Source organism: Entelurus aequoreus, linkage group LG10 (genome assembly GCF_033978785.1).
Source record: "Entelurus aequoreus isolate RoL-2023_Sb linkage group LG10, RoL_Eaeq_v1.1, whole genome shotgun sequence".
NCBI lineage: Eukaryota > Metazoa > Chordata > Actinopteri > Syngnathiformes > Syngnathidae > Entelurus > Entelurus aequoreus.
Genome location: NC_084740.1, coordinates 60852766 through 60878415, shown reverse-complemented (window position 1 = coordinate 60878415; position 25650 = coordinate 60852766). Strand labels below are relative to the sequence as shown.

The 25650-nt window shown below is 41.2% G+C and overlaps 1 protein-coding gene across 1 annotated transcript in view; it reads right to left on the bottom strand.

Annotated features, from left to right (window-relative positions):
* Positions 1–17665: 17665 nt before the first annotated feature.
* tmtc3 (transmembrane O-mannosyltransferase targeting cadherins 3) overlaps positions 17666–25650 on the bottom strand; it is a 77131-nt gene continuing 69146 nt past the window's right edge. The window contains exons 13-14 of the mRNA XM_062061343.1: positions 21432–21658; positions 17666–19171 (exon numbers count right to left, since the gene is read on the bottom strand). Coding sequence (XP_061917327.1) covers positions 18405–19171; positions 21432–21658 — 994 coding nt within the window. The 3' untranslated portion in view covers positions 17666–18404. The remainder of the gene's footprint in view (positions 19172–21431; positions 21659–25650) is intronic.

Below are 25650 nucleotides of genomic sequence, written 5' to 3'. Positions count from 1 at the left end.
TTATCTTAAATTATCTTCCACCCCACATTCCTGAAATTGTTGCCGCCTTTCAAATCATGACTTTGTTTTTCAATTTGGACATGATTCCTCTTTCTTGCCCTTTACACTGCTCTGCATGGAATACAAATATACATCACTAATATAATATACATCTTTAAAATACACCCTTTTTACTATAATATACATCATTAATATAATATACAGCATTAAAATACACCCTTTTTACTATAATATACATCATTAATATAATATACAGCATTAAAACAAACACTTTTTATTATAATATACATAATTAATATAATATACAGCATTAAAACAAACACTTTTTACTATAATATACATCACTAATATAATATACTGCATTAAAACAAACACGTTTTACTATAATATACATCATTAATATAATATACAGCTTTAAAATACACCCTTTTTACTATAATATACATAATTAATATAATATACAGCTTTAAAATACACCCTTTTTACTATAATATACATCATTAATATAATATACAGCTTTAAAATACACCCTTTTTACTATACTATACATAATTAATATAATATACAGCTTTAAAATACACCCTTTTTACTATAATATACATCATTAATATAATATACAGCATTAAAACAAACACTTTTTACTATAATATACATCATTAATACAATATACAGCATTAAAACACTTTTTACTATAATATACATCATTAATATAATATACAGCATTAAAACACTTTTTACTATAATATACATCATTAATATAATACACAGCATTAAAATCCACACTTTTTAATATAATATACAGCATTAAAATATACACTTTTTACTATAATATACATCACTAATATAATATACAGCTTTAAAATACACCCTTTTTACTATAATATACATCATTAATATAATATGCAGCATTAAAACAAACACTTTTTATTATAATATACATAATTAATATAATATACAGCATTAAAACAAACACTTTTTACTATAATATACATCACTAATATAATATACTGCATTAAAACAAACACGTTTTACTATAATATACATCATTAATATAATATACATGTGACGATCGGTCACTTCATTTCTGTTTGTCTCCTTGGTTTTTGTATTACTTCCGGTCAGTGCTCTTATTTTGTTAAATTTCCTGTTCCGCGGAGCACTGTTCTCTCTTCACCTGCCGTTGATTGGCAGCCGGTCCACACCTGCTGCCAATCAGCATATGTCTATTTATGTTTTCTCTCGAGCACTCCTCAGTGCTCGATGATAGACTTCTATGTTTGGAACAATTCTGCAAGACTGCTTTATTTTCTGTTTATGTTCATTAAAATCATCTTACCTGCACATCCTCCTCCTGGTTCTTGCATCTTGGGGACACACAAACTGCAGCCATGCGAGTTCCTCACAATATCATCGAGCCAGAATGCTGTGTCCTCGCGAGAACCCCTGTCGGCGACGCACAGCCGACGTTCTGGACCGCACAATTCATAGAGGACTTGAAAGCCAGGTTTGTGCGGTCCCAGCCCACAGCAGGCTCGGACCTTCTCCCTCCGCCTCGACCGCCGGTTCCGGCTCTCCGACCGGCGCGGCCACCGCCGCCTTCCCTCCTCCCGGCTAGGCCGCCGGCTCCGGCTCTCCGACCGGCGCGGCCACCGCCGCCATCTTCCCCGTCGCCTGCTGTGTGTCCTGTCCCGGCTCCACGGCAATCGCCTGTGCCGGCGCGTCGACCTCCGGTTCCCACACCGCGTCGCACGCCGGTCGCAGCCCCGCGTCTTACGCCGGTCGCGGCGCCACAACGACCAACACCGGCTGAGCGCCCAGCACCCGTTCCTGCTCCAAGGCAGCTTCCAGCAGCTGCACCACGGCTGCTATCCCTTCCAGCACCCGCTCGTCCTGCCAGTCCGGCGAAGGCTCCAGTGGAGCCTTCCATGATGTCCCTCCTGGCCTCCTGCTGGGACTCGGCGAGGGACGTGTCTTTTTCCCTCCTCCTGGCCCCCTACCGCCCGTCCCTGGTTTTCGCACCGGGGGACATCAACAACCCGGAACTCCTTCTCCCTGTGGTGGACGGCGTCTGGCATCCGCCTACTGGAGGGGGGGCTACTACCAGCAGCAGTGCAGCCAAGCACACGCCGCTGTCATCCCCGCCATCGTCTCCTCCCACGGAGACATCATCGCCGCCACCTTCATCTTCCCAGGCGCGCCTTCCCACGGCGCAGACATCCTCCGCGTCACCGGCGGGACTCTGCACGGTGCCGCCATCGAAGACTCCTCCCATGGCGCTGTCGTCATCGTCGCCGCCGGCTGTGCGACCTCCTCATCCGCCAAAGACGCGGCGGTGTTATGGACTTCCTCCGCGCTGTTTGCCGCGATCTGCAGAACCTGCGTGTGGACCTTGGCAGCTGTTGGTGCTCAGGTACCACGCGCTTCCGCCTCCTTGTCGGCCACTAATGTGGCCGTTCCGCGGTCGCCCACCTCGCCACTGGCAGCGGCGTTCAACACGTCGCCGCCACCTGACGCTCCCTCGCTGGCTGCGAGGACATTTGGCCTGGCGACCCTCCACAAACTCCTCCCTCCACCCTCCCGTAATTTTTGGACATTTTCCATTCTTGTTTCCAGGGAACATCTGGAATCTGTTCCTTGAGGGGGGGGTCCTGTGACGATCGGTCACTTCATTTCTGTTTGTCTCCTTGGTTTTTGTATTACTTCCGGTCAGTGCTCTTATTTTGTTAAATTTCCTGTTCCGCGGAGCACTGTTCTCTCTTCACCTGCCGTTGATTGGCAGCCGGTCCACACCTGCTGCCAATCAGCATATGTCTATTTATGTTTTCTCTCGAGCACTCCTCAGTGCTCGATGATAGACTTCTATGTTTGGAACAATTCTGCAAGACTGCTTTATTTTCTGTTTATGTTAATTAAAATCATCTTACCTGCACATCCTCCTCCTGGTTCTTGCATCTTGGGGACACACAAACTGCAGCCATGCGAGTTCCTCACAATACAGCTTTAAAATACACCCTTTTTACTATAATATACATAATTAATATAATATACAGCTTTAAAATACACCCTTTTTACTATAATATACATCATTAATATAATATACAGCTTTAAAATACACCCTTTTTACTATAATATACATCATTAATATAATATACAGCTTTAAAATACACCCTTTTTACTATAATATACATCATTAATATAATATACAGCATTAAAACAAACACTTTTTACTATAATATACATCATTAATACAATATACAGCATTAAAACACTTTTTACTATAATATACATCATTAATATAATATACAGCATTAAAACACTTTTTTACTATAATATACATCATTAATATAATACACAGCATTAAAATCCACACTTTTTAATATAGTATACAGCATTAAAATATACACTTTTTACTATAATATACATCACTAATATAATATACAGCTTTAAAATACACCCTTTTTACTATAATATACATCATTAATATAATATGCAGCATTAAAACAAACACTTTTTATTATAATATACATAATTAATATAATATACAGCATTAAAACACTTTTTACTATAATATACATCATTAATATATTATACAGCATTAAAACAAACACTCTTTACTATAATATACATCACTAATATAATATACAGCATTAAAACAAACACTTTTTACTATAATATACATCATTAATATAATATACAGCTTTAAAATACACCCTTTTTACTATAATATACATCATTAATATAATATACAGCATTAAAATATACACTTTTTACTATAATATACATCACTAATATAATATACAGCTTTAAAATACACCCTTTTTACTATAATATACATCATTAATATAATATACAGCATTAAAATATACACTTTTTACTATAATATACATCACTAATATAATATACAGCTTCAAAATACACCCTTTTTACTATAATATACATCATTAATATAATATACAGCATTAAAACAAACACTTTTTATTATAATATACATCATTAATATAATATACAGCATTAAAACACTTTTTACTATAATATACATCATTAATATAATATACAGCATTAAAACAAACACTTTTTACTATAATATACATCACTAATATAATATACAGCATTAAAACAAACACTTTTTACTATAATATACATCATTAATATAATATACAGCATTAAAATACACACTTTTTACTATATTTTACATCATTAATATAATATACAGCATTAAAATACACACTTTTTACTATAATATACATCACTAATATAATATACAGCTTTAAAATACACACTTTTTACTATAACATACATCACTAATATAATATACAGCTTTAAAATACACACTTTTTATTATGTATTCAAAGTACACAACTTGTATTATATGTGTTTACTTCCTGTATTCAAAGTACACAACTTGTATTATATGTGTTTACTTCCTGTATTCAAAGTACACAACTTTTATTATAAGTGTTTACTTCCTTTATTCAAAGTACACAACTTTTATTTTATGTGTTTACTTCCTGTATTCAAAGTACACAACTTTTATTATAAGTGTTTATTTCCTGTATTCAAAGTACACAACTTGTATTTAATGTGTTTACTTCCTGTATTCAAAGTACACAACTTGTATTATATGTGTTTACTTCCTGTATTCAAAGTACACAACTTTTATTATAAGTGTTTACTTCCTGTATTCAAAGTACACAACTTTTATTTTATGTGTTTACTTCCTGTATTCAAAGTACACAACTTTTATTATAAGTGTTTACTTCCTGTATTCAAAGTACACAACTTGTATTTAATGTGTTTACTTCCTGTATTCAAAGTACACAACTTGTATATATGTGTTTACTTCCTGTATTCAAAGTACACAACTTGTATTATATGTGTTTACTTCCTGTATTCAAAGTACACAACTTTTATTTTATGTGTTTACTTCCTGTATTCAAAGTACACAACTTTTATTTTATGTTTACTTCCTGTATTCAAAGTACACAACTTTTATTTTATGTGTTTACTTCCTGTATTCAAAGTACACAACTTGTATTATATGTGTTTACTTCCTGTATTCAAAGTACACAACTTGTATTATATGTGTTTACTTCCTGTATTCAAAGTACACAACTTTTATTATGTGTTTACTTCCTGTATTCAAAGTACACAACTTTTATTATAAGTGTTTACTTCCTGTATTCAAAGTACACAACTTGTATTATATGTGTTTACTTCCTGTATTCAAAGTACACAACTTGTATTATATGTGTTTACTTCCTGTATTCAAAGTACACAACTTGTATTATATGTGTTTACTTCCTGTATTGAAAGTACACAACTTGTATTATATGTGTTTACTTCCTGTATTCAAAGTACACAACTTTGATTTTATGTGTTTACTTCCTGTATTCAAAGTACACAACTTTTATTATATATGTTTACTTCCTGTATTCAAAGCACACAACTTGTATTATATGTGTTTACTTCCTGTATTCAAAGTACACAACTTTTTTTTATGTGTTTACGTCCTGTATTCAAAGTACACAACTTGTATTATATGTGTTTACTTCCTGTATTCAAAGTACACAACTTGTATTATATGTGTTTACTTCCTGTATTCAAAGTACACAACTTGTATTATATGTGTTTACTTCCTGTATTCAAAGTACACAACTTGTATTATATGTGTTTACTTCCTGTATTCAAAGTACACAACTTGTATTATATGTGTTTACTTCCTGTATTCAAAGTACACAACTTGTATTATATGTGTTTACTTCCTGTATTCAAAGTACACAACTTGTATTATATGTGTTTACTTCCTGTATTCAAAGTACACAACTTTTATTATATGTGTTTACTTCCTGTATTCAAAGTACACAACTTTTATTATGTGTTTACTTCCTGTATTCAAAGTACACAACTTTTATTATAAGTGTTTACTTCCTGTATTCAAAGTACACAACTTGTATTATATGTGTTTACTTCCTGTATTCAAAGTACACAACTTGTATTATATGTGTTTACTTCCTGTATTCAAAGTACACAACTTGTATTATATGTGTTTACTTCCTGTATTGAAAGTACACAACTTGTATTATATGTGTTTACTTCCTGTATTCAAAGTACACAACTTTGATTTTATGTGTTTACTTCCTGTATTCAAAGTACACAACTTTTATTATATATGTTTACTTCCTGTATTCAAAGCACACAACTTGTATTATATGTGTTTACTTCCTGTATTCAAAGTACACAACTTTTTGTTTTTATGTGTTTACTTCCTGTATTCAAAGTACACAACTTGTATTATATGTGTTTACTTCCTGTATTCAAAGTACACAACTTGTATTATATGTGTTTACTTCCTGTATTCAAAGTACACAACTTTTATTTTATGTGTTTACTTCCTGTATTCAAAGTACACAACTTTTATTATGTGTTTACTTCCTGTATTCAAAGTACACAACTTTTATTTTATGTTTTTATTTCCTGTATTCAAAGTACACAACTTTTATTATGTGTTTACTTCCTGTATTCAAAGTACACAACTTTTATTATATGTGTTTATTTCCTGTATTCAAAGTACACAACTTTTATTTTATGTGTTTATTTCCTGTATTCAAAGTACACAACTTTTATTATGTGTTTACTTCCTGTATTCAAAGTACACAACTTTTATTTTTATGTGTTTACTTCCTGTATTCAAAGTACACAACTTGTGTGATACTCATAGTTTGTGTAGTTTGCCATGTAATCAAGTACAGGACTACTTGTAGTTTGTCATGTAATCATGTGAAGGACTACTTGTAGTTTGAGTAGTTTGCCATGTAATCAAGTATAGGACTACTTGTAGTTTGAGTAGTTTGTCATGTAATCATGTGAAGGACTACTTGTAGTTTGTCATGTAATAATGTAATGGACTACTTGTAGTTTGTCATGTAATCATGTAATGGACTACTTGTAGTTTGAGTAGTTTGCCATGTAATCAAGTATAGGACTACTTGTAGTTTGAGTAGTTTGTCATGTAATCATGTGAAGGACTACTTGTAGTTTGTCATGTAATCATGTAATGGACTACTCGTAGTTTGCCATGTAATCAAGTATAGGGCTACTTGTAGTTTGTCATGTAGTAATGTAATGGACTACTTGTAGTTTGTGTAGTTTGCCATGTAATCAAGTATAGAACTACTTGTAGTTTGAGTAGTTTGTCATCTAATCATGTAATGGACTACTTGTAGTTTGTGTAGTTTGCCATGTAATCAAGTATAGAACCACTTGTAGTTTGAGTAGTTTGTCATCTAATCATGTAATGGACTACTTGTAGTTTGTGTAGTTTGCCATGTAATCAAGTATAAAACTACTTGTAGTTTGAGTAGTTTGCCATGTAATAATGTGAAGGACTACTTGTAGTTTGTCATGTAATAATGTGAAGGACTACTCGTAGTTTGCCATGTAATGGACTGCAAAGAGTTTTGCTCATGAGTTCAGCTCTTGGGTTGGAGCGGCGTTGAGCAGCTGTGTGGTGCTCCTCTCTTTGAAGGAGTCGGGGTCAGGGGTTAGGGGTTAGGGGTCAGGGGTCAGGGGTCGCAAGGGATCAAGGACTCAAAGAAGTGTTTACTTTGGCGCCAACTTGGCGTGTGTCCAGAAGGTTCTCATGGCTGTTTGCTGGTCCGTGGTCCGTAGGTCTGGTGGAGGTGGAAGTGGAGGTGGTGGAGGTCCGTAGGTCTGGTGGAGGTGGAGGTGGTGGTGGTGGAGGTCCGTAGGTCTGGTGGAGGTGGAGGTGGTGGTGGTGGAGGTCCGTAGGTCTGGTGGAGGTGGAGGTGGTGGAGGTCCGTAGGTCTGGTGGAGGTGGAGGTGGAGGTGGTGGAGGTCCGTAGGTCTGGTGGAGGTGGAGGTGGTGGTGGTGGAGGTCCGTAGGTCTGGTGGAGGTGGAGGTGGTGGAGGTCCGTAGGTCTGGTGGAGGTGGAGGTGGTGGAGGTCCGTAGGTCTGGTGGAGGTGGAGGTGGTGGAGGTCCGTAGGTCTGGTGGAGGTGGAGGTGGAGGTGGTGGAGGTCCGTAGGTCTGGTGGATGGTCGGCAGAGTCTCTGGCTAGCAAACAAGCACACATACCTTCCAAGATGGCCGCTTGCGTTGCTAGGCAACACACCTCCACACCCAAACATTTGTATCCTGCTGTAACATTTGGACTAATGTAAACACAGTCATGAAGAAGTTGTAACACGAATACAGTACCAATGTGAGTGTGAATGTTGTGTTGGCCCCGCCATGAGGTGGCCAACTAACCACGGTCCACCCTGCCTTCCTTGTCCAGGGTCTACCCTGCCTTCCTTGTCCAGGGTGTACCCCGCCTTCTTTGTCCAGGGTGTACGCTGCCTTCCTTGTCCAGGGTGTACCCCGCCTTCTTTGTCCAGGGTGTACGCTGCCTTCCTTGTCCAGGGTGTACCCCGCCTTCTTTGTCCAGGGTGTACGCTGCCTTCCTTGTCCAGGGTGTACCCCGCCTTCCTTGTCCATGGTGGCCTTCCTTGTCCAGGGTGTACGCTGCCTTCCTTGTCCAGGGTGTACCCCGCCTTCCTTGTCCAGGGTGTACCCTGCCTTCCTTGTCCAGGGTGTACACTGCCTTCCTTGTCCAGGGTGTACCCCGCCTTCTTTGTCCAGGGTGTACCCTGCCTTCTTTGTCCAGGGTGTACCCCGCTTTCCTTGTCCATGGTGGCCTTCCTTGTCCAGGGTGTACGCTGCCTTCCTTGTCCAGGGTGTACCCCGCCTTCCTTGTCCAGGGTGTACCCTGCCTTCCTTGTCCAGGGTGTACCCTGCCTTCCTTGTCCAGGGTGTACCCCGCCTTCTTTGTCCAGGGTGTACCCTGCCTTCTTTGTCCAGGGTGTACCCCGCCTTCCTTGTCCATGGTGGCCTTCCTTGTCCAGGGTGTACGCTGCCTTCCTTGTCCAGGGTGTACCCTGCCTTCCTTGTCCAGGGTGTACCCCGCCTTCTTTGTCCAGGGTGTACGCTGCCTTCCTTGTCCAGGGTGTACCCCGCCTTCCTTGTCCATGGTGGCCTTCCTTGTCCAGGGTGTACGCTGCCTTCCTTGTCCAGGGTGTACCCCGCCTTCCTTGTCCAGGGTGTACCCTGCCTTCCTTGTCCAGGGTGTACCCTGCCTTCCTTGTCCAGGGTGTACCCCGCCTTCTTTGTCCAGGGTGTACACTGCCTTCTTTGTCCAGGGTGTACCCCGCCTTCCTTGTCCATGGTGGCCTTCCTTGTCCAGGGTGTACGCTGCCTTCCTTGTCCAGGGTGTACCCCGCCTTCCTTGTCCAGGGTGTACCCTGCCTTCCTTGTCCAGGGTGTACCCTGCCTTCCTTGTCCAGGGTGTACCCCGCCTTCTTTGTCCAGGGTGTACCCTGCCTTCTTTGTCCAGGGTGTACCCCGCCTTCCTTGTCCATGGTGGCCTTCCTTGTCCAGGGTGTACGCTGCCTTCCTTGTCCAGGGTGTACCCTGCCTTCCTTGTCCAGGGTGTACCCTGCCTTCCTTGTCCAGGGTGTACCCCGCCTTCTTTGTCCAGGGTCTACCCTGCCTTCCTTGTCCAGGGTGTACCCCGCCTTCCTTGTCCAGGGTGTACCCCGCCTTCTTTGTCCAGGGTGTACCCCGCCTTCTTTGTCCAGGGTGTACCACGCCTTCTTTGTCCAGGGTGTACCCCGCCTTCATTGTCCAGGGTGTACACCGCCTTCCTTGTCCATGGTGGCCTTCCTTGTCCAAGGTGTACTCTGCCGTCCTTGTCCAGGGAGTACCCCACCTTCTTTGTCCAGAACATGAACGTTGCTTTCCTTTCCAGGGTGTACTCTGCCTTCCACCCGAGTGCAGCTGGGATAGGCTCCAGGCTTCTTCTTGTGTTGATGTCCGCACACACGTCAGGGAGGCCTACGTGCAAGCAGGTAGACTGGACAGGTGTGCCAGGTGTCCTTAGTGACCACTGTGCCCACGTGCAAGTAGGTAGACTGGACAGGTGTGCCAGGTGTCCTTAGTGACCGCTGTGCCCACGTGCAAGCAGGTAGACTGGACAGGTGTGCCAGGTGTCCTTAGTGACCGCTGTGCCCACGTGCAAGCAGGTAGACTGGACAGGTGAGCCAGGTGTCCTTAGTGACCGCTGTGCCCACGTGCAAGTAGGTAGACTGGACAGGTGTGCCAGGTGTCCTTAGTGACCGCTGTGCCCACGTGCAAGCAGGTAGACTGGACAGGTGAGCCAGGTGTCCTTAGTGACCGCTGTGCCCACGTGCAAGTAGGTAGACTGGACAGGTGTGCCAGGTGTCCTTAGTGACCACGTGCAAGCAGGTAGACTGGACCAAAAGTGAGGCCACAAATGGTTCTTAAACATTTTTGTGAGCAAGCTTTTGATGATGATTTCTGGTTCTTTGATAGGTCCTGGGCAGCACGGTGGTAGAGGGGTTAGTGCTTGTGCCTCACAATACGAAGGTCCTGAGTAGTCGTGAGTTCAATCCCGGGCTCGGGATCTTTCTTTGTGGAGTTTGCATGTTCTCCCCGTGACTGCGTGGGTTCCCTCCGGGTACTCCGGCTTCCTGCCACCTCCAAAGACATGCACCTGGGGGATAGGCCCCTCCCACCTCCAAAGACATGCACCTGGGGGATAGGTTGATTGGCAACACTAAAATGGTCCCTAGTGTGTGAATGTTGTCTATCTGTGTTGGCCCTGTGATGAGAAGGCGACTTGTCCAGGGTGTACCCCGCCTTCCGCCCGAATGCAGCTGAGATAGCTCCAGCACCACCCGCGACCCCAAAAGGGACAAGTGGTAGAAAATGGATGGATGATTGGTCCAGGATGACTCTTTTTAGTCATGTTGAGTTGTCTTGGAAATATTTCACCATCAATATTCTAAAGAAGAATGCTTAAGAGTGAAAGGTAGAACTAATCCATGGTTCTCTCCTGAACTGTCCTGTCTGCTAAAGGAAAGGGATGCTGCCTGGACCGAAGCTAAAAATACCAACTCTCAGGTTGACTGGATGGTTTTTAGGCAGCTCAGAAATCGCTTGACTTCTTCTGTCAAGAAGTCAAGGTCTGAGTTGTATCTTGCACAAACCACCAGGAGCTTAAATGATCCTAAGAACTTTTGGAAAGTCCTAAAAACGTGGAAGTGAAACCACGTATGATCTGCCAAATTGCATGGTGAAAGACTCATGGAGTCTAACCTCCAAATCAGCAATACTTCATTGTTTTCATGGACATTTGATTTCTTCCGGTTCTTTGACTCCTTACCTATACATCCAAATCAGCCAACTGTTCAGAAGGTCTGCATGTCACCATCTCTTCACACGTCCAGAGATCATGCATTTAGTTTTACTCTTCTGGATGTGTTTGAGGTCAAGAGAGCCTCCAAACGAGTAGATCCTGGTCAATCTGCAGGTCCTGACACACTTTTTAAAGTCAGTCGAATTTATTGCAGAACCTCTAACCCATTTTTTAAATCTTTCTTTGTCCAGTAATGAGGTTCCTAACATTTGGAAATCCGCCTTTGTTTGACCTTTGTTGAAAGGAGGAGATCCCACAGCTATAGACTCATCTCCAAGTTATGTGTCCTAAACTGGTTGTCCTCAAATTTCCTCCAGATAAATTCTAACAAAACGGAAACTCTGATAATTGCTGCCGATAAAAAGATCCCCCTGATCGAGACCTCCCTTGGTGCTCTGGGTGCATCTGGTAAAAGCAGCCTCAGAAACCTTGGAGTTGTGTTGGATCAGTCCAAGTCTTTGGAGGGTCTCTGTCGTCCACTGACTAAAAACTGTTTTTATCACCTCGGAAATATTTCTAAAGTAAGAAATCTGCTGTCAAAATTGGATCTGGAAATGATCATTCACACGTTCATTTCATCTGGTATTGATTATTGCAGTTCTCTCTTCACTCTTCTCAGCAAGTCAGCACTGAAGAGACTTCAGACGGTACAAAATGCAGCTGCCAGACTTAGAGGCCTACTGAAAGCCACTACTAGCGACCACGCAGTCTGATAGTTTATATATCAATGATGAAATCTTAACATTGCAACACATGCCAATACGGCCGGGTTAACTTATAAAGTGACATTTTAAATTTCCCGCCACACATCCGGTTGAAAACGTCTATGTATGATGACGTATGCGCGTGACGTCAGTAGTTAAATGGAAGTATTCGGACACCATTGAATCCAATTCAAAATAGCTCTGTTTTCACCTCATAATTCCACAGTATTCTGGACATCTGTGTTGGTGAATCTTTTGCAATTTGTTTAATGAACAATGAAGACTGCAAAGAAGAAAGCTGTAGGTGGGATCGGTGTATTAGCGGCTGGCTGTAGCAACACAACCAGGAGGACTTTGACTTGGATAGCAGACGCGCTAGCCGACGCTAGCCGCCGACCGCACGGATGATCGGGTGAAGTCCTTCGCCGCTCCGTCGATCGCTGGAACGCAGGTGAGCACGGGTGTTGATGAGCAGATGAGGGCTGGCTGGCGCAGGTGGAGCGCTAATGTTTTTATCATAGCTCTGTGAGGTCCCGTAGCTAAGTTAGCTTCAATGGCGTCGTTAGCAACAGCATTGTTAAGCTTCGCCAGGCTGGAAAGCATTAACCGTGTAGTTACATGTCCATGGTTTAATAGTATTGTTGATCTTCTGTCTATCCTTCCAGTCAGGGGTTTATTTATTTAGTTTCTATCTGCATTTGAGCCTGATGCTATCACGTTAGCTCAGTAGCTAAAGAGCTTCGCCGATGTATTGTCGTGGAGATAAAAGTCACTGTGAATATTCCATTTCGCGATCTCGACTCTCATTTTCAAGAGGATATAGTATCCGAGGTGGTTTAAAATACAAATCCGTGATCCACAATAGAAAAAGGAGAGAGTGTGGAATCCAATGAGCCAGCTTGTACCTAAGTTACGGTCATAGCGAAAAAAGATACGTCCTGCACTGCACTCTACTCCTTCACTCTCACGTTCCTCATCCACAAATCTTTCATCCTCGCTCAAATTAATGGGGTAAACGTCGCTTTCTCGGTCCGAATCGCTCTCGCTGCTGGTGTAAACAATGGGAAAATGTGAGCAGTCCTTCCTCCTGTGACGTCACGCTACTTCCGGTACAGGCAAGGCTTTTTTTTATCAGCGACCAAAAGTTGCAAACTTTATCGTCGATGTTCTCTACTAAATCCTTTCAGCAAAAATATGGCAATATCGCGAAATGATCAAGTATGACACATAGAATGGATCTGCTATTCTCGTTTGAATAAAAAAAATTCATTTCAGTAGGCCTTTAAGCAATGAGAACAACTAAAAAAAAACTGGAGCAAAAGTTGGAGCAAAATAACATCGGTAAAGTGTGGACCCGCCTGGAACAGATTTCAGGTCATGGAAGAGATGGAAGTGATCACCAAGCAAAACTTCTGGAAACCAAGACTACGTTGACACCGAAGGGCAGAGTGACTTCGGTCTAAAACGCAATGCAACCTGAATGTGACTTTTACGTCATCTTTGGTCGAGCTACGTCATTCGTGTGCGCAGAGAAAAAACACGTCCTGACAGTGGAAGTGGATACTTCAAATAATAGGATATAAATATATATATATATATCCATCCTTCCATCCATTTTCTACCGCTTTTTCCCCTATATATATATATATATATATATATATATATATATATATATATATATATGTATATATATATATGTATCTTTATATATATATATATATATATATATATATATATATATATATATATATGTTATACATATATATATATGTATGTATCTTTATATATATATATATTTATATATATGTATTTATATATATATGTACAGTATGTATGTATGTGTATATATATATATATATATATATGCATATGTACATATGTTTATATATACATATACAGTACATATACAGTACATACATATATATATATATATATATATATATATATATATATATATATATATATATATATATATATATATATATATACAGTGATGTGCAGTGAGGTTCATGGCTGGTGAGGAAACTGACTTCATCACAGTCAGATTTACAAACATATGAACCCTAAAGAGTATCTTATTCACCATTTGATTGGCAGCAGTTAACGGGTTATGTTTAAAAGCTCATACCAGCAATCTTCCATGCTTGGCACTCAGCATCAAGGGTTGGAATTGGGGGTTGAATCACCAAAAAATGATTCCCGGGCGCGGCGCCGGTGCTGCCCACTGCTCCCCTCACCTCCCAGGGGGTGAACGAGGGGATGGGTCAAATGCAGAGGACAAATTTCATTACACCTAGTGTGTGTGTGACAATCATTGGTACTTTAACTTAACTTTACACATACAAACTGTAGCACACAAAAAAGCACATTTAATAAAAAAAAAAACGTCATTATGGTCTTACCTTTACTTATAAATGAAGTCCATGCGCAGCTTCTTTTTAACAAAAGCATAGATAACTTGTTTATAGAAGTCTTCCTTATCTTTCTTCAGTTTTAAAAGTCTCTCTGTCTCGATGGAGATGATCCTTTAATTATTACTTCCTGCTTCGATTGAAAGTCCAGTTTAGAAAACTGTTTTATTTTAGATATGTAATCCTCCATGTTAAAAGTCCAGGCGAGAGGAAAAAATAAACGATCGCTGCTAACTGTTGCTGCTTGTTGTCACTTCTTCTGCAGACAACTCGCAAGAATGATCCCTGGGATCACTAGCGCCCTCTACCACCAGGAGGCGGTACATATATATATGCATATACTGTATATATATATATATGCATATATATATATATGCATATGCATATATATATATGCATATGCATATATATATATATACACACATATATATATATATATGTATGTATATATAAATATGTGTATATATATATATATATATATATATATGCATATACATATATATATATATGCATATATATGACAATGACAATAAAGATCTCTTCTATTCTACCGCTTGTCCCTTATGGGGTCGTGGGGGTGCTGGAGCCTATCCCAGCTGCACATGGGTGGAAGGCGGGGTACACCCTGGACAAGTCGCCACCTCATCGCAGATACATGTTTATATGTATTTATATACATGTATGCTTATGTGTGTCTATATACATATATATGTGAATATGTGTACGTATATATGTATTTAAATATCAATATATGTATGTATATATATATACACATATATCAATATATGTATATATTTATACATGTGTATATATGTAAAAATATATGTATATATATATATACACATATCAATATATGTATATATTTATACATGTATGTGTATATGTATGTATGTAAATATATACAGTAATAATTATATATATATTTATGTATATACTGTACACATACAGTATATACTAACTATAAGCTCATGCTAGCATGTCAGCAAGGATGTTTTGGCGGAATGTTCCGTGTTCGCTGCAGTCAAGAGGCTCCTAGCTCAAATATGTGCTTGTCATTTTAAGCCTAATTAGCTGAGCTAGCTCGTATTCCAACACCTCGTAGTCTGTGTTCCTTCCTGTGAGGTCCTACTGTACTTACTCACTACTGTACTTACTACTGTACGTACTTACTTACTACTGTACTTACTACTGTACTTACCAGCTTGTCTTTTGTGCCAACAACAAGAAAAGATGAGCTGTTGTCTTTATTGGAGTGTGCAAGGTCCGCTAGTATCAAAAATGCAAAAGTGAAGAGTTGTGGACAGAAGAAGGCGGCAGGCAAATAAATAAGAAGAAATGTTGATGATGTACAATGAAGAGTCGTCATCATCACACTTTTATGTCTTTGACCTTTGCCTTCCTGTGTGGGCGGGGCATGACAGGGCGAGCGCCAGGAAAACAATCAGATCACAATGATGTCACGTGCTTTCACAGGAAGTAGCTCGCGCACAGACAGGAAGTGCTACATGAGATCAATCGTGATAAGTCCACCATGTTGTGTACTTTTGGACAAATCTTCATCTTCTTCATCTTCATCACGCTTTCCTTGAATTGTCCTCGCTACGATCCCAGGGTGTGTGTGTGTGTGTGTGTGTGTGTGTGTGTGTGTGTGTGTGTGTGTGTGTGTGTGTGCGTGTGTGCAAGCAGAAAGTGTGTGCGTGTATACAAGCAGTGTTTGTGTACAGAAAGTGTGTATGCGAGCAGAAAGTGTGTGTGTGTGTGTGTGTGAGCGTGTGTGTATGTATGCGTGCAGAAATTGTGTATGAGTGTGTGTTTAAGCATGCAGAAAGTGTGTGTGTGTGTGCAGAATTATGTGAGTGTGTGAGCAGAGAGGGATTGTGTACAGAAATTGTGTATACGTGTGTGCGAGCAGAACGTGTGTACGTGTGTGTGTGTGTGTGTATGCGTGCAGATATTGTGTATGAGTGTGTGTTTGAGCATGCAGAAAGTGTGTGTGTGTGCAGAATTGTGTGAGTGTGTGAGCAGAGAGGGATTGTGTACAGAAAGTGTGTATACGTGTGTGCAAGCAGAACACGTGTGTGTGTGTGTTTGTGTGTAGGCGAGCAGAAAGTGTGTGTGAGCATGTGTGTATGGGAGCAGAAATTGTGTGTGTGTGTTTGAGCATGCAGTGTGTGTGCAGAAAGGGATTGTGTAAAAGAAAGTGTGTACACGTGTGTGCGAGCAGAACGTGTGTGTGTGTGTGTGTGTGTGTGTGTGTGTGTGTGTGTGTGTGTGTGTGTGTGTGTGTGTGTGTGTGTGTGTGTGTGTGTGTGTGTGTGGGAGCAAAAATAGTGTGCGTGTGTGTGTGTTTGAGCATGCAGAAAGTGTGTGTGCAGAAAGTGTGTGAGTGTGTGAGCAGAGAGGGATTGTGTATGTGTGTGTGTGTGTGTGTGTGTGTGTGTGTGTGTGTGTGTGTGTGTGTGTGTGTGTGTGTGTGTGTGTGTAGTGGTGGTAGGAGTGATTGTGTCTAAGTCAGGTTGGTCTAAAAGAAAAAGAAGTGTAAAAACTTGAAGACAAGAACCACATGTGACCTTGAAGACAAGAACCAAATGGGAACTTGAAGACAAGAACCAAATGGGAACTTGAAAACAAGAACCAAATGTGACATTGAAGACAAGAACCAAATGGGAACTTGAAGACAAGAACCAAATGGGAACTTGAAGACAAGAACCAAATGGGAACTTGAAAACAAGAACCAAATGTGACCTTGAAGACAAGAACCAAATGGGAACTTGAAGACAAGAAACAAATGTGACCTTGAAGATAAGAAACAAATGTGACCTTGAAGACAAGAACCAAATGTGACCTTGAAGACAAGAACCAAATGGGAACTTGAAGACAAGAACCAAATGGGAACTTGAAGACAAGAAACAAATGTGACCTTGAAGATAAGAAACAAATGTGACCTTGAAGACAAGAACCAAATGTGACCTTGAAGACAAGAACCAAATGGGAACTTGAAGACAAGAACCAAATGGGAACTTGAAGACAAGAACCAAATGTGACCTTGAAGACAAGAACCAAATGGGAACTTGAAGACAAGAACCAAATGGGAACTTGAAAACAAGAACCAAATGTGACCTTGAAGACAAGAACCAAATGGGAACTTGAAGACAAGAACCAAATGGGAACTTGAAGACAAGAACCAAATGGGAACTTGAAAACAAGAACCAAATGTGACCTTGAAGACAAGAACCAAATGGGAACTTGAAGACAAGAAACAAATGTGACCTTGAAGATAAGAAACAAATGTGACCTTGAAGACAAGAACCAAATGGGAACTTGAAGACAAGAACCAAATGGGAACTTGAAGACAAGAACCAAATGGGAACTTGAAGACAAGAACCAAATGGGAACTTGAAGACAAGAACCAAATGGGAACTTGAAGACAAGATCCAAATGTGACCTTGAAGACAAGAAACAAATGTGACCTTGAAGACAAGAACCACATGTGACCTTGAAAACAAGAACCAAATGGGAACTTGAAGACAAGATCCAAATGTGACCTTGAAGACAAGAACCACATGTGACCTTGAAGACAAGAACCAAATGTGACCTTGAAGACAAGAACCAAATGGGAACTTGAAGACAAGAACCAAATGTGACCTTGAAGACAAGAACCAAATGGGAACTTGAAGACAAGATCCAAATGTGACCTTGAAGACAAGAAACAAATGTGACCTTGAAGACAAGAACCACATGTGACCTTGAAGACAAGAACCAAATGTGACCTTGAAGACAAGAACCAAATGGGACCTTGAAGACAAGAAACAAATGTGACCTTGAAGACAAGAACCAAATGTGACCTTGAAGACAAGAACCACATGTGACCTTGAAGACAAGAACCAAATGTGACCTTGAAGACAAGAACCACATGTGACCTTGAAGACAAGAACCAAATGTGACCTTGAAGACAAGAACCAAATGTGACCTTGAAGACAAGAACCACATGTGACCTTGAAGACAAGAACCAAATCAGTCGCTGGTCAAAATGCGCTCGATGTCTTCCAGCCTCTTCAAGGCGGCCGCTCGCTTCTGTTCGATGTCGCTGGTCTGGACTTTAGTCCGTTGGTCAGGCTCTGATTGCTCAACGTCCTCCTGGCTTCCTGGCGGGGATTTCCTCACATTCTTCTGGTTTGGACTTTCCTGCCGCACCTCTTCCTCCGTCGGCGAGGGTTTCTCCCCGGCAGTCGGCGGATGTCCGGCCGCGCTCATTGCCGCCATCTTGCCTCTGACGATGGCGAGGTGGCGGCGGACGTAGTCCTCGTGGGGCGCCAGGGCCAGCGTCTCCTCCAGGCAGCGCTCAGCTCCGGGCAGGTCTCGCTCCTCGAAGTAGACCACGCACAGGTTGTGTTTGGCCTGCACGTTTCCCGGGTCCATGGTCAGGATGCGCTGGAAGCAGGTCTTGGCACCGTTCGTGTCCTTCTTGTGGTTCATGAGGATGTCTCCCTTCAGGATCAGACCCTTGACATGCTCGGGGTGATGACTCAGCAGCTCGTCCAGCACGGGCAGCGCGTCCGGCTGGCGCTCCGACTGCGAGTAGAGCAAGGCCAGGTTGAAGAGGGCCGAGCGGAAGCCGGGCTGCAGAGAGACGGCTTTCAGCATCCAGCGCTCCGCCACCGAGTCCTCCTTGGAGTCCATGGCCAACATGCCCAGGTTGAAGTAGCCATTGGCGTCCTCAGGCTCCTCTTCCACGTAGGTCAGGAACCGACGCTTGGCCTCCGCCCAGAACTTGGGCTCGCCTAAACAGGAAGTACCAACACATGAGGTCATGTTCGCCTAAACAGGAAGTACCAACACATGGTCATGTTCGCCTAAACAGGAAGTACCAACACATGAGGTCATGTTCGCCTAAACAGGAAGTACCAACACATGGTCACGTTCGCCTAAACAGGAAGTGCGAACACATGGTCACGTTCGCCTAAACAGGAAGTACCAACACATGGTCACGTTCGCCTAAACAGGAAGTACCAACACATGAGGTCATGTTCGCCTAAACAGGAAGTACCAACACATGAGGTCATGTTCGCCTAAACAGGAAGTACCAACACATGGTCACGTTTTCCTAAACAGGAAGTACCAACACATGAGGTCATGTTCGCCTAAACAGGAAGTACCAACACATGGTCACGTTCGCCTAAACAGGAAGTACGAACACATGAGGTCATGTTCACCTAAACAGGAAGTACCAACACATGGTCACGTTCGCCTAAACAGGAAGTACCAACACATGAGGTCATGTTCGCCTAAACAGGAAGTACCAACACATGGTCACGTTCGCCTAAACAGGAAGTACGAACACATGGTCACGTTCGCCTAAACAGGAAGTACCAACACATGAGGTCAAGTTTGCCTAAACAGGAAGTACTAACACATGAGGTCATGTTCGCCTAAACAGGAAGTACCAACACATGGTCACGTTCGCCTAAACAGGAAGTACCAACACATGAGGTCATGTTCGCCTAAACAGGAAGTACCAACACATGGTCACGTTCGCCTAAACAGGAAGTGCGAACACATGGTCACGTTCGCCTAAACAGGAAGTACCAACAGATGGTCACGTTCGCCTAAACAAGAAGTACCAACACATGAGGTCATGTTCACCTAAACAGGAAGTACCAACACATGGTCACGTTCGCCTAAACAGGAAGTGCGAACACATGGTCACGTTCGCCTAAACAGGAAGTACCAACACATGAGGTCAAGTTCGCCTAAACAGGAAGTACTAACACATGAGGTCATGTTCGCCTAAACAGGAAGTACCAACACATGGTCACGTTCGCCTAAACAGGAAGTACCAACACATGAGGTCATGTTCGCCTAAACAGGAAGTACCAACACATGGTCACGTTCGCCTAAACAGGAAGTGCGAACACATGGTCACGTTCGCCTAAACAGGAAGTACCAACACATGGTCACGTTCGCCTAAACAGGAAGTACCAACACATGAGGTCATGTTCACCTAAACAGGAAGTACCAACACATGGTCACGTTCGCCTAAACAGGAAGTACCAACACATGAGGTCATGTTCACCTAAACAGGAAGTACCAACACATGGTCACGTTCGCCTAAACAGGAAGTGCGAACACATGGTCACGTTCGCCTAAACAGGAAGTACCAACACATGGTCACGTTCACCTAAACAGGAAGTACCAACACATGAGGTCATGTTCACCTAAACAGGAAGTACCAACACATGGTCATGTTCGCCTAAACAGGAAGTACCAACACATGGTCATGTTCACCTAAACAGGAAGTACCAACACATGGTCATGTTCGCCTAAACAGGAAGTACCAACAGATGATGAATGATAACAATAATAATGTTGGTGTTGTTTATGAAGTGCTTGTAACAATCAGTGTGTTGCTGTTACATCTCTCACGAGCACCTGGGCGACCTCTTGCTGAACTTCATTTGTCATTTGGCTTGTCGTGTGCTGACAATGGGCCACTTTGCGCATTCTGGAACACTTGCACTGACTAGCTAAGTGTTATTGGGAGGACAGGGTGTAGTCGCGTGCACACACACACACACACACACACACACACACACACACACACACACACACACACACACACACACACACACACACACACACACACACACACACACACACACACACACACACACACACACACACACACACACACGGTATGTATTCAGGTTTATGGTCTGGGAGTGACAGACTGAGCAGCAGGTGTGATTGACGAGTCACTAATGAAAAAAATAAAATAAAGAGTCACACAGTAAACAAGCAAGTATTTGTCTTAACGACTCAGCTCTTTGTTGCTGATGTTTGCATAAGAGCACATATAATTCCTTGCGCCTGCTTTAGCTCGCTGCCGAGGAAAAATGTGCCGAGGTTGCAGCACAGTTTACAAAAGAGCGTTGCTTTATAATATTGTTAATGGAGCGAGGCGAGAGCATTGCCCCGACACGCAGCGTTCATTCTGTTCCTGCCTAACAAACATGTGATGTTTAGCGCCTCCTACTGGCTCACCTGACTCCTGCATGAGGAGGGCGGAGTTGAAGAGCGCCAGCTTGTGCCGGGGGCTGAGCCGCAGGGCGTGCTGGAAGTTCTTCAGGGCCTCCGAGGGCTCCTTCATCTCGATGTTGACGATGGCCAGGTTGTACCACAGGTCGGCGTTGGTGCCGTCCAGTTCCAGGGCGCGCAGGTAGGCGTCCCTCGCCTCCGTGAGCTTGTTCATCTTCAGGAGCAGCTCCCCCCTGGCGGGTCACACGGACTTCAACTTTTACAACTTGCTCATGCGGTCTTGTGGACGTAAAGCCGCGAGGCAGCTTTACGTCTTTGCTAAATCAGATGCAAATGTTGTTTTCTGCTTTTTTGATTGGACACTGGGTCAGCACAAGAAAGTCCCCATCTACAGCTTTGGTGTCAGATCCCACTTCCAGTCCTCATTCCAAACGTTAACAATAGATTACCGTACTTTTCGGAGTATAAGTTGCACCGGCCGAAAATGCATAATAAAGAAGGAAAAAACATATATAAGTCGCACTGGAGCAGGGGTCACCAACCTTTTTGAAACCAAGAGCTACTTCTTGGGTAGTGATTCATGCGAAGGGCTACCAGTTTGATACACACTTAAATAAATTGCCAGAAATAGCCAATTTGCTCAATTTACCTTTAACTCTATGTTATTATTAATAATTAATGATATTTACACTTAATTGAACGGTTTAAAAGAGAAGAAAACACGAAAAAAATGACAATTAAATTTTGATACAGTTTATCTTCAATTTCGACTCTTTAAAATTCTAAATTCAACCGAAAAAAAGAGAAAAACTTGAAAAAAGAATTTATGGAACATCATTAGTAATTTTTCCTGATTAAGATTAATTTTAGAATTTTGATGACATGTTTTAAATAGGTTAAAATCCAATCTACACTTTGTTAGAATATATAACAAATTGGACCAAGCTATATTTCTAACAAAGACAAATCATTATTTCTTCTAGATTTTCCAGAACAAAAATTCTAAAATAAATTCAAAAGACCTTGAAATAAGATTTAAATTTGATTCTACAGATTTTCTAGATTTGCCAGAATATTTTTTTTGAATTTTAATCATAATAAGTTTGAAGAAATATTTCACAAATATTCTTCGTCGAAAAAACAGAAGCTAAAATGAAGAATTAAATTAAAATGTATTTGTTATTCTTTACAATAAAAATAAAAAAATTACTTGAACATTGATTTAAATTGTCAGGAAAGAAGAGGAAGGAATTCAAAAGGTAAAAAGGTATATGTGTTTAAAAAATAAAATTAAAAAAAAGTTAAAATAATTTTTAAGGTTGTATTTTTTCTCTAAAATTGTCTTTCTGAAAGTTATGAGAAGCAAAGTAAAAAAAAATAATGAATTTATTTAAACAAGTGAAGACCAAGTCTTTAAAATATTTTCTTGGATTTTCAAATTCTATTTGTGTTTTGTCTCTCTTAGAATTAAAAATGCCGGGCAAAGCGAGACCAGCTTGCTAGTAAATAAATACAATTTAAAAAATAGAGGCAGCTCACTGGTAAGTGCTGCTATTTGAGCTATTTTTAGAACAGGCCAGCGGGCTACTCATCTGGTCCTTACGGGCTACCTGGTGCCCGCGGGCACCGCGTTGGTGACCCCTGTTTTACGGTAATGTGTTAATAATTTCACACATAAGTCGCTCCTGAGTATAAGTCGCGACTTATAGTCCGAAAAATACGGTATAGAAGTGAAAATGTAACATATTTGTATGTTATCAAATGTAGAATGTGTTAGTATTGTTGTAAATCAGATGATACATGTGAGGTATCCAATGCTACATGCAAGATGTAATAACAAAATAAAAGGTTGAGTGCATGGGGTATTTTTATTTCTATAGCGCTTCACTATACCTGGAATGATACCCTCACCCTTACATTATGCATCGCATTCACCCGTTCACACACTGATGGCATGGTTACAATAGGCTTGGGGTCAGCAACCTGCGGCTCTTTATCGCCGCCCTAGTGGCTCACTGGACCTCTTTAAAGGCCTACTGAAATGAATTTTTTTTATTTAAACGAGGATAGCAGATCCATTCTATGTGTCATACTTGATCATTTCGCGATATTGCCATATTTTTGCTGAAAGGATTTAGTATAGAACGACGACGATAAAGTTCGCAACTTTTGGTCGCTTATTAAAAAAAAGCCTTGCCTGTACCGGAAGTAGCGTGACGTAGTCAGTTGTTCACCTCCTCATATTTTCCTATTGTTTTCAACGCAGCTAGAGCGATTCGGACCGAGAAAGCGACGATTACCCCATTAATTTGAGCGAGGATGAAAGATTCGTGGATGAGGAACGTTAGAGTGACGGACTAGAATGCAGTGAAAGACATATCTTTTTTCGCTCTGACCGTAACTTAGGTACAAGCTGGCTCATTGGATTCCACACTCTCTCCTTTTTCTATTGTGGATCACGGATTTGTATTACAAACCACCTCGGATACTATATCCTCTTGAAAATGAGAGTCGAGAACGCGAAATGGACATTCACAGTGACTTTTATCTCCACGACAATACATTGGCGAAGCTCTTTAGCTACTGAGCTAACGTGATAGCATCTGGCTCAAATGCAGATAGAAACAAAATAAATAAATCCCTGACTGGAAGGATCGCTGAAATTAGTAAGACAAAACGGTGCTTGCCAATTAGCTCTCATCGTGAAGTATGTATAAGCATAAAAAGTGGGATTTCTTACTACTAAGAAGTTTGTGTGTCATGTGTCATTCCCTACAGAAATTTTGTTTTTTTCTTCATCTTTTTCCATTTTCACTCATCCTAAAAGCCTACTGAAAGCCACTACTAGCGACCACGCATCTGATAGTTTATACATCAATGATGCAATCTTAACAGTTGCAACACAGTGCCAATACGGCCAGGTAACTTATAAAGTGACATTTTAAATTTCCCGCTAAACTTCCGGTTGAAGAAAACACCTGGGGATATGACGTATGCGCGTGACGTAGCCAGTAGAAACAGAGGTAGTGGCTCCCCATTGGAGGCCAATACAAAAAAGCTCTGTTTTCAGTTCATAATTCCACAGTATTCTGGTGGAATTATGAAATGAAAACAGAGCTTTTTTGTATTGGCCTCAATGGGGGAGCCATACCTCTGTTCTACTGGCTACGTCACGCGCATACGTCATATCCACAGGAGTTTTTCAACCGGAAGTTTAGCGGGAAATTTAAAATGTCACTTTATAAGTTAACCTGGCCGTATTGGCATGTGTTGCAATGTTAAGATTGCATCATTGATGTATAAACTATCAGACTGCGTGGTCGCTAGTAGTGGCTTTCAGTAGGCTTTTAAGAGATGTGTGAAAATGGAAAAAGATGAAGAAAAAAAAAAATTTCTGTAGGGAATGACACATGACACAAAACTTCCTAGTAGTAAGAAATCCCACTTTTTATGTTATACATACTTCACCGATGAGAGTATTTGGCAAGCACCGTTTTGTCTTACTAATTTCAGCGATCCTTGAACTCATCGTAGTTTGTTTACATGCACAACTTTCTCCGACGCTGCCACAGAAAGACCTGTTTTATGCCACTCCTTCTCGGTCTCATTTTGTCCACCAAACGTTTTACACTGTGCGTGAATGCGCAAAGGTGAGCTTGGTTGATTTCATTGATTTGCTGGAGTGCTTATCAGGCATATTTGGTCAGTCCATGACTGCAAGCTAATCAATGCTAACATGCTGTTTATGCTAGTTGTATGTACATATTGCATCATCGTGTTTGCGTGCCATGTTGTTCCAGACCACAGCAAATGTTACCCAGCTTGCAAAGATTGTAATAAATCCATTAGAAGAAGACAGCCTGTCGTTTCCTTTAACTTGGACACACACATCTATACCTTTTGGCCATTCTGAGCCAGTCAATTCCAGGAGTTATCTCATCCTGTGAGAAGCCTCCGTTTTACTAATGCTTTCCAATGTTGCAAAAATGTGTAGAATACAAATTAAAATACAACATTTCTGTCAACGAAGATTTGCGTCAGCCTTTGATAGTAGGCTAATATAGCTACTATAGACACGTACATCATGTGTTGTCTTCATTATAACACTTATATAAGACTTTTAAAGTCATTTTGATAGTAGGCTAATATAGACACTTACATCATGTGTTGTCTTCATTATAACACTTATATAAGACTTTTAAAGTCATTTTGATAGTAGGCTAAT